Source organism: Salvelinus alpinus, chromosome 17 (assembly GCF_045679555.1).
Source record: "Salvelinus alpinus chromosome 17, SLU_Salpinus.1, whole genome shotgun sequence".
In the NCBI taxonomy this organism is placed as follows: Eukaryota; Metazoa; Chordata; class Actinopteri; order Salmoniformes; family Salmonidae; genus Salvelinus; species Salvelinus alpinus.
The window spans coordinates 15,920,833-15,930,706 of NC_092102.1; the positions used below are offsets into that span (position 1 = coordinate 15,920,833).

The 9,874-nt window shown below is 39.8% G+C and overlaps 1 protein-coding gene across 1 annotated transcript; it reads left to right on the forward strand.

Annotated features, from left to right (window-relative positions):
• Nucleotides 1-221: 221 nt before the first annotated feature.
• Nucleotides 222-8,841, forward strand: tspan31 (tetraspanin 31). The gene is made up of 6 exons (XM_071347512.1): nucleotides 222-427; nucleotides 1,358-1,525; nucleotides 5,041-5,121; nucleotides 5,741-5,881; nucleotides 6,350-6,460; nucleotides 6,701-8,841. The coding sequence occupies exons 1-6, from the start codon at nucleotides 365-367 to the stop codon at nucleotides 6,773-6,775; spliced, it is 639 nt and encodes a 212-aa protein (XP_071203613.1). The 5' UTR covers nucleotides 222-364; the 3' UTR covers nucleotides 6,776-8,841.
• The last annotated feature ends 1,033 nt before the right edge of the window (nucleotides 8,842-9,874 follow it).

Genomic DNA, 9,874 nt, shown 5'->3' on the forward strand with positions numbered 1-9,874 from the left:
ATCTTTCTCACCCCTCTGCACTATGTTGCATTCTCCTTGTCAAGGCTTGTGGAGTAAGGCCTTCCATTTATTTATGATAATCATTCATTACCCCATATGTGATATGAATAACATATTACACTGGATCATATATTTGATTTTATTCAAGAATTATGATATTTGGAAAATGTTGCACATTTTCTCTTCCAGGGATTAGTAGTCTTGATGATGTCATGTTTTGCACAAACGTCATGACAACGCCCTCTTTTCACTTGTGTGCTGTTGCGTGCCAGACCAACAACAAATCAGTTTAGCCAGTTAGCCTGTGAAAGCTTTGCTATTAAAGCAAGGTCTTTGTTTTAGAATTTCGATAAAAAATACGAATATGGTCTGTGGTGGATTTACCTGCTCTAAAAACGCGCTTTGTTCCTTAAATGTGGTTTACATTGTGAGTATTGAAGTGGAACATCTTAGCTAGCTAACGTTAGCTTGCTACACAGCTAAACTGGATAGCTAGCTAACTGGCAAATGGAAGATTGTGTAACTAGCTAGCTAACACTTTTTTATTTCGTTTTAACTAGCTTACGATGTCATCTAACTGGACATATGGGTAATTTCTGACGTAGATTGTTGCTTTTGCTAACGTTAAATGTATTGTGTCAAATATTTAACGTTAACATTAGCTAGCTAACCAAATAACGGTATCCTACTAAAGTTAGCTAACTGCTACATTAGAACGCATCATTGCTTGGGTTGGGTAAAAACATAGCTACATCTGCAAGTGAATAACTAGTTATCTAGCTATTCCAGACAATGCTGTACATTAGCTAGCTAGCTGACTCAGTAGGGTTTTTATTTAGCTATATAACTAGCTCACAGTGAGCGTTATCTCCCTCGACCTCTGAATCGTCACTGACACGTGTTACAGCTGGTCCACTCGGGCCTGCCCCCCCCCCATCACCCGGGTTCACGTTTTGGTTTGTGGGTGGGGGGGTTGGGAAACCCTGCTATAGTGCATACTTCTCCTCTGCCAGCTCAGCCCATAGATAATAGATCTGTGTGTGTGGTGTTTTTGTTTGCATGCATTCCTCAATCAGCACGTTGGCCTAGTTATTATCTTACCTTTCCCATGTCCTCAGCACAAACTGCCTCAACACTGTTGTATCAGAGACAGTGGTTCCTTACTTGATTGCTTGTTTGGTTACCTCTTGCAATGACTTCTTCTAACCCTGGTTCCAGATCTGTTTGTGCTGTCTTGCCAACTCCTATGAGCATTGCAAATATGTACCATGACCAAAGGAGTTGACAACACAACCACATCTGGGACCAGGTTAACAGTTAACTGTATTTGACTACTTCTCACCTCCCCCCTCCTCAGCTGGTAGGTCTGCTGCTGATAGGTGTGGCAGCATGGGGGAAGGAGTTTGGCATCGTGTCTAGCATCCACATCATCGGTGGGGTCATAGCTGTGGGCTTCTTCCTGCTTCTCATAGCCATCGTGGGACTCATCGGAGCCATCCACCACCACCAAGTCATGCTCTTCTTTGTATCCTTTATATGTTTTGTAGGAGGAAGTCTCCTAACGTGGCTCAGTTTGAGTCAATCGTTGGGCTTTAATTACAGTTTCCCTGACTTCATTGTATTGGGCAACATTTTGGAGTAGTGTATCTATTAAGCCAACCAAAATCTAAGTTTTTGTAAGAAAAGTGGAGATAAAATGAAAGATTAACATCTCATGGGGAGTTGTATGACATTTGTTATTGTAAGAGAAAAATATTTGATTAAAATATGTGAAAAGTCCAGACTGGGCTTAATGGGTAGTACCCTTAAACCCATAGATATTCCAAATAAACCCACCTCTTAAATAATCAATTTTAATCAATTTCCAAATGTTGAAAACATACAAACGGACATTTCTTATGGGATCTTAGATTATATGAATCTCCCCAAAATGAAATTACCACTCATAACAGCGGGGTGTCCATTCGTATCCACAGAGATCAATGTGAACCTAGGCTTTTGTTTTTACCAACCAGTACACACCTGATTCAACTATTCATAGACTTCAACTATTCAAGACCGGATTAGTTGAATCAGGTGTGTTATTGCTTGGTTAGAACACAACCCTGCACCCACACTGGTCCGCTGTGGATAAGAAGCCATGCACAAAGACCAGAACACACACAAGTTTAAATGAATTATCTAAATGCTGGTTCACATTTGCTGTACTCCTATTATTGTTAATTAGTTCAACTTGTCTTCCTAAAGCCTGTCTGAAGACAGTTTCAAATCTCCCTCTCTACTGTTGCATTACAAAGGTACATGTGGTGAACCAACAAATAGAATCACCTGGATGAATGAGAGACAACAATATGACAATGCCCCGGGCCTAACTGCATGAGTAGTCGTCCAATGGTCATCTTCTTGTCCCTCATTTGTTTCCATTTTTTTCTGCTACTTGTAGGTCTTCTATCCCTGATATCCTTAAAATCTTCTCTCTCTGCTGTCGTGTCTTTGGCTATGCCGGATTAAGTGATATGACATGCTATTCTATAAAATAATTTCTCTGTAATTAATATTACCTGATTAAGCTAATCAGGTAAATAATTAACTAGAAAGTCGGGCACCACGAAATAATGTTTATAGAGCTGTTATCTTCCGAATAAACTCTTAAAGACCTAGTAATCTTTTACATCAATAGCAGTCAATATTTAATCGTCACCTTATTTAGTCTCATCTGAAAGTTGTAAATTCTTGGTTATTTTCACAAACCCTGGCTAACAAGTTGAATCAGCAATACAAAATTTGGTTTATTTATTTACTAAATACCTAACTAATCACACAGAATTACATCTACACAGAATGGATCATACATTGATTACAAATTATGTCATAAAGCAAAACGTCCCTAGTGGACGGAACAGATATGACAGCTGGTTACACAAGGAAAGGGGGTTGGGTTTGAGTGAAAGAGCGGGAAGACTGAGGAGCAAAAAGATTTTGTGTCTCTATCGGGGCTGTAGGCAGCTATGCTATCGTAAATACAGTATCTTATGCATTCAAAATTACCAGCCATTTGAAAAAGGAAAATGCAATTAATATTTACTCTGAGCTGCGCTTCGATCGGTTGGTCGTAGATGGGAGGCCGGGTTTTCCTTTGAAGAATGTCTGGTGGTAGAATGGATACTTGGTAGTACCGTCGTCGTGTGGTAGACAGATACTATGTCAGTCCTCTCCTAGCCCACGTCTACAGTTGCTGCGCTAATGCAACGGCTAGGAGGTAACACTTCTTTAGTGAACAAGAGTTCAAAGTTCATACCAAGTTGCCATACTTTAAGCTCATGCTATATTCTGGCTGGTATAGTCGAAATTCATCCTTCCGGCGTGTAGGTTGTCACCTTCACATTGAAATTCGATGCTAATTTCTTCGGGTTCTTGCTGAGGCTGGCTTAGTTCTGTAGGTGGTCTTTGTCCTTTGAACAGAAAGTTACATTTTCGTCAAGGGGCTTATATAGGATTGGGAGAGAGGGCCGTGTTTCACAACCAGTGTCTGTTCACATGGGCGGGGGGCCACTGAGTTGAGCATAGTTTACTCATGAAAACCAATTCTCTCATTTAGGAGCTAAAAATTTAATTTAATCTTTTCACAAATAGTTTCATATTTAAACATTTAAATTGCACAACAATTCCATGTGAATCTGATAACTAGAATGTGTAGATTTTCCAAGATACAGTTTATGTCGTCCTATCATCAGTAATCATGTCTCAGACGCCAACTGAACTGACATCATATTCATTAAGTCCCAACACATATTTTAAACTGGTTGGATGACCGAAATATGGTTCCGTTTCCTATCTTTTGATGTCACCAGACTCTCTCTCAATGTTAACAAAAGGATTTTCAATAGTCACATTGGTAGAGAGAGGAAAAAGGGGAAAGGTATTTATGGGGGTCATAAACCTCCCCCTCAGGCCAACCTCATGACACTGCATCAACAACTACCTGTCTACTCCAAACGTCTTGGAGAGACTACAGAGGCTTTTTAATTGTTCTTACTTTTGTTAAAGGCACCATGGATAGATGCATAACTGTAGTTTGAGTATTTTAATCAACATAAATCGGAAGAAAATACATAGTTATGCTCAGGCTCATTGAATATTAGGGATATCAACACACAATCCCCATGTGTTTCAATGCATGCTGGGCTTAATTGAAACAACAATGATTTGTAGTAAAAAATTAAAAAAAAGTTTGGGGAATAAATATACACTATAGACTACAATGCAAAGTTAGTATTGAACAATATTTATTTTCATTTCCAGGGGGTGCTTTGTGTTCTACTGTAACTGTTAAGCCCACCTGAGATAAATGTCAAATTTACAAAAATGTGAATGTATAACAATGCAAGGTTGATTTAACAGTAAAATAAGACAAAATGCATAAATAAATGTGAGCTGTGAGTTCTTGAGATCTATTATATTGTTGTGGTTCACCAAGTTATGTTGCTACTGTATTGACTGTGACATGTGGTACGACAGCTAGCATGAAAAACACATGGTTTCAATTGGCAATAAATAGTCATTTATACCCATGTAGTATGCTATCATGTGTATATCAACACATGAATCTCTTAATTTTACATGAAGTATGATCACTTATCTGAGAAGGTGCAAAAAACATCTGGAAAATGTGTTTATCTGAGAGTCGCCACCACACAAGTTATTTTGCAGCTTTGAAATTGTAGGAACTTACAAATGTCAATAACTTAATAATAAAACATCTGGTTGTCTTCGAATAAAAACGGGTATGGATACAACGACTACATAAACTGGTTGAAACATTAAATAGCAGAAAATATAATTTTTCTGAATCTTTGAATCCAAAGATGGAAGTGGGCTTAATAGGTAAGCTTACCCACTATCTCCCAATGTAGAAACTCCCATGTAGAAGCGCCATTGTAGAATGTAGAAGCTCCAATGTAGAATGTTCTCTCTCTCTCTCAATATAGGCCTAGTTGATAAATTACCAGTTTGTTGTTTCCTTTAACCGGGCCCTTGTAGTATATGATCATACTTTTCCTGGTATTCCTTGTCCAATTTGGAGTTTCATGCTCCTGCTTGGCCATGAACCAAGACCAGCAGGTGAGTACCATAGATCCCTCAAACTCAACTCTGGAGACCTGAGACACCAGGTGGGTGCAATTAATGATCAGGTAGAACAAAAAACCAGCAGGCTCCGGAACTCGTAGGGTAAGAGTTGACACTACCCCCGAGGAACTTGTGTAGATCTGAAAGGAATGGATAGATTCCCTTCCTCTATCCATTTCAGCTATGCCTTGTCAGCTGCTCCTTTCCACTCCCTCTTTCTCTGTAGAATCCATCTTTATGCCTGCGTTTAGACAGGCAGCCCAATTCGGTTATTTTTTAAACTAATTGGTCTTTGACCAATCAGGGGGGAAAAGAGCTGATGTGAAAAGATCTGTTGTGATTGATCAAAAGACCAGTTAGTTGACAGAAATATAAGAATTGGCCTGCCTGTGTAAACAGAGCCCATGTTCTCTTGTATTTCCACTCACTCATGTCCTCATGGGCCTGTGTGGCTCAGTCGGTAGAGCATGGTGCTTGCAATGCAAATTATCATGGATTCGATTCCCACTGGGGCCACCAAAAAAATGTATGCGCTCATGACAAAGTCGCTTTGGATAAAAGCATCTGCTAAATGGCATTAGTATTATTATTATTATATGTCCTCTCTTTCCAGGAGAAGCTGCTGAACTCCACCTGGAGTCTGATGAGCAACAACACCAAGGGAGAGCTGGAGGGCCGGCTGGACTGCTGTGGCCTGCTCAACAACACCCTCGGACAGAAGCAGTTTACCCAGGACTGGTTCAGCTGCAATGCTGTAAGGATTGGCTGTACTTGTAATGCATGTTCCTGCAAAATACTACCTGGAAATAGTTGTACTTGTAATACATGTGTCCTTCTGCTCATACGAAGTATGACAGGGAAATGGTAGCTGAAAAAAGTATGAAAATGTATGCACCTACAACTGTAAGTCGCTCTGGATAAGAGTGTCTGCTAAATTACTCAAATGTAAAAATGTAGCTGTATTTTACATTTCCCCCTTGTTCATGATTAGTCACCACAGGAAAATGTATTTCAGAAATGACTTGGTTTTATCCATGAGTAATGCCCTGTCACATATAAATATGTGACGTAACGGTCAAGGAAGCTCTGAATGTTTCCCCCTTGCTTTTGCCAGTGTAGTGTGTACCTCGCTCCCTGTGCTTTATCAGAGTATTTGCCAGTTGATCTACTGTTAACAGTACACCACAGCTGAGACTGCGAGCGTGTCTGTCTTCCATTACAGCCGTGTAAAGACAGGAGAAATTGCTACACCTGTGGTACCATGATGCTACAGCACGCTACAGAGGCTCTGAAGATCCTGGGAGGGGTCGGACTCTTCTTCAGCTTTACCGAGGTGGGTGTCTGAGATGCGAGCCTTTCTTTAGGCACTTTTTGCTCTTTTCACACTATCGTGACCACCTGAACCCGAACCAAACGGTGCCAACTTGGATATTTTCACACTGTACACAATTCCAGACACTATGGTGGATACGCAACCAGGCCAGCTCAGTACATCTTGCTTTGGCTCAGTAGTGTGAAAAGCCATTTGGTATGACCACATCCTTGTCTGAATTATGTAATCATTTTCTTCCAGATTCTTGGGGTGTGGCTGGCAGTGCGGTACAGGAACCAGAAAGACCCCAGAGCCAATCCCAGTGCTTTCCTATAGTCGGTCTAACCCCATCTAATTAATGCAGTACTGTAGATTCCCAATGAGGAGATACACTGGTAGCGGTACATGTAGAATTGTGCACATCTAGAAACACTCAGGAGTTTAAACTGGACCACAATCATACAAATGGGCTCCGTTCCAAATGGCACCCTAGTCCCTCTATTGTGCACTAGTTTTGACCAGGGCTCCATAGGGCTCTGGTCAAAAGTAGTGCACTATATAGGGAATAGGGTGCTATTTGGGAGACATCCGCAGACAAGAGAGCGCATACAGAAGCTGACACACCCCTCCGATATACACACCTTCCTTAAATTCACACTGGACTAAAACACATCGCCTACCTACTGCATTAACCTCTGTTTGTGCAAGCACTCCTCTTCATATTGCCTAGTTTAGATTTAGCGAGAGGTCAAACTTCTCGATTTTGGCAAGGATCCAGATCTTATGTATGATAGGATTAATGGCTACCTCCATTTGGCTATTGCCCAGCCTTGATTTGAGTACCGGATCTTTGATGACTGACTATATTCCAACCATGTAACCGTAGACATTCTTTTACACTTGCCCTGCTGCACAGTCATACCTACAGTACCTTGTTTTCTCCCATGCCTATTGACAACCCTACTGTGTATAACGTTTAATAAGCAAATTTAATTCACCTTTTCCTCCAACCTGTATGTATTGTTAATTCGGCTGAGTATGGCCCTCTAGATTAGTGCTAGCTGTGATGTGTGGCACTACAGTATGGTATGTACCCACTGCTGTCAAATGCATTATTCAGGAAGTTTCTATTTTTCTCTCTTAACTTGAGGTGAAATGCTGTGTTGTTTGAAGTCAGATCGAAAATCTCAAAGTAACTGTTGTCGCAAAGGAATGGGTGCGCGTTGGAAGTGGTGTGTGATGGAAATGTATGTTTTTCAGATGAATTGATGATGCCGTAGATGCTGGTATTGTATTTTAGAAGTTCGATTTTAGATAGTCAAGTAGTTAATCTGATAGGATTAAGAATATTTATGAACTGAACTTGTGTAACTGAGCCAACTAATTTAACATTCACATAAGTAAGTAGGTAGATCGCCAATGGACTGCAGCCCTTATTGTTGTACATGTATATAATCTTTTGAAATTTTTCAATATCATGAAAGACGGGTTTGATGGTTAAGATGATCCACACCTCCTGCATTTCCGATGTTCCTTTGTTTCACAAATGATGTCAATAAGTGTAACGATTTAGTGACCTGTGAGGGACATGGTAGTCAAGTACACTATGACCTCTCCAATAGCAATAGTTCACGTCTCTGAACGTCTCTGAATTGGTTTATGATAAGGTAAGAAAGTAGTAAGATCATTTGGGTATGTCTAAGTCTTGTATTCTTCCAAAATAATTGTAATGAGCAATACAATGTTAACTGGCACCTTTAACTGGAAGGGAAATGATCTATTATCGATCATTTCAAGTTTTTAGCTGAAAATCAGAAGTTATGCCTAATTTGGTCGAAGCTATAGTGAAGTACCTGCTGTACTTGTTTTATTTTCCGTAATCCTCAGTTTGTTTGTGCATTTGTTGTTTTGCTGAATGATGTCATTGGTTTTGTCCTCATTTGCTGACATGATTTTGTTCAACAGTGTTGAACTCATTTTTAAATCTTTTGATAATGCACAGCAGACTTTTTTTTTTATGGGCTTAATATTCTAGTGTTAGTAAGGTGTTTTCGTTAAAACACATTACTGCTTGTTCTATGTCTTACACAGAGGTGTGGAGGAGTGGCATCTCATCTGGCCTCTATTGATCTGGATCAACTAAGATGAATTGAAATGTCAGCGCTTGTATTACTTGAACCACTTATGGTGAATTAATATGGTTTCGATGGTGGATATGGTGCTTGAGTGGAGCCACTACACGGTCTAATGCATATATATATTATCTGTACGCATTATATTAACTCTGTACCTTATAGACCATGTACCCTACTTAAAACCTTGTGCACTTGTTATCCCAATTGTACCCTATCTTGAATTTTTGAGACTTCAATTTCAAAATAAAAATGACAAGATAGGATAAATGTTTTACGTTGACTATTTTGAGACTCACTTCTAGGCAGGAAATGATCTCAATTCACATTTGAGTAGTTATTGTAATACACATGTTATCCATGGCCAGCTAAGGATTAGCTTGTTTTACAATGTGCAGCTCTCTCTATGTACCACACAGTGGCAGCACAGCGCTTATACCAATTCAGCTGCACAACATCCATATTCAATTGCTTAAAAAAGGAGTCAAGAGGAACTAGAAAAGGTGGACTATAGCAATATATTCCTGGAAGATCAGCTGACTAACATTAACAGTATGATAGAGGTATGTAGTCCTGTATCTATTGAATATAAATGCCACATACTGTACATTTTCCAGTCAGGTTTTAAGGAGTCAGGACTGGGAAGAAATATTGAGGAAATTCTCTCAGACAATTGTAAGTGTATGAGGTGGTTTCCCTGACACAGATAAAGCCTAGTCCTGGACTAAAAATCTTACTCCATGGAGAATCTCCACTGAAAGTGCTTTTTAATCCAGGTCTAGGCTTCATATGTGTCTGTAAATCCGAATCCTTTTCATGCCTATAATGTAAGTCTATTGATCCTCTTGTTGGGTCCCATGACAGCAGACTCTGGGTAATAATACACAAGAGACCATTTAGTTACAGGCATTACTTGACCAATTCAAATAAATGGCACATCATTTTAAGTAAGCACAAACAAGTTTACTAACAATGGGAACATAATCTGAGTATCCCTAATTCCCTAGTCTATCCCTCCATGACATGAGATTGCTACCACCATAGTATGTTATACATTGATTTTATGTGGGACTGATATTGACATATTGAATCAACAATATTCCGATACGTTGTACCATAGCTCATGCAAATTTTCAACACCCGCCCCTAGATGGGATGTAACCAAATCACATGAGGGTGTTTTAATTGGCTACGTATACGACTTGGCCGGGTGGGGTACCTGCATATAGGTCGGGCGGGGCCTATCCCCTGGAGTGTAATAGGAACATTTATGTAAGTAAAATGTGCCTAGTAAGGGCTTTGG

Excerpts from the sequence above, each read along its gene's own strand:
- tspan31 (XM_071347512.1), top strand. The coding sequence starts at position 365 with ATGGTCTGTGGTGGATTTACCTGCTCTAAAAACGCGCTTTGTTCCTTA. Across the intron at positions 428-1,357 it reads CCTTAAATGTGGTTTACATT|CTGGTAGGTCTGCTGCTGAT; the intron begins GTGAGTATTGAA and ends CCCCCTCCTCAG. Across the intron at positions 1,526-5,040 it reads ACCAAGTCATGCTCTTCTTT|TATATGATCATACTTTTCCT; the intron begins GTATCCTTTATA and ends GGGCCCTTGTAG.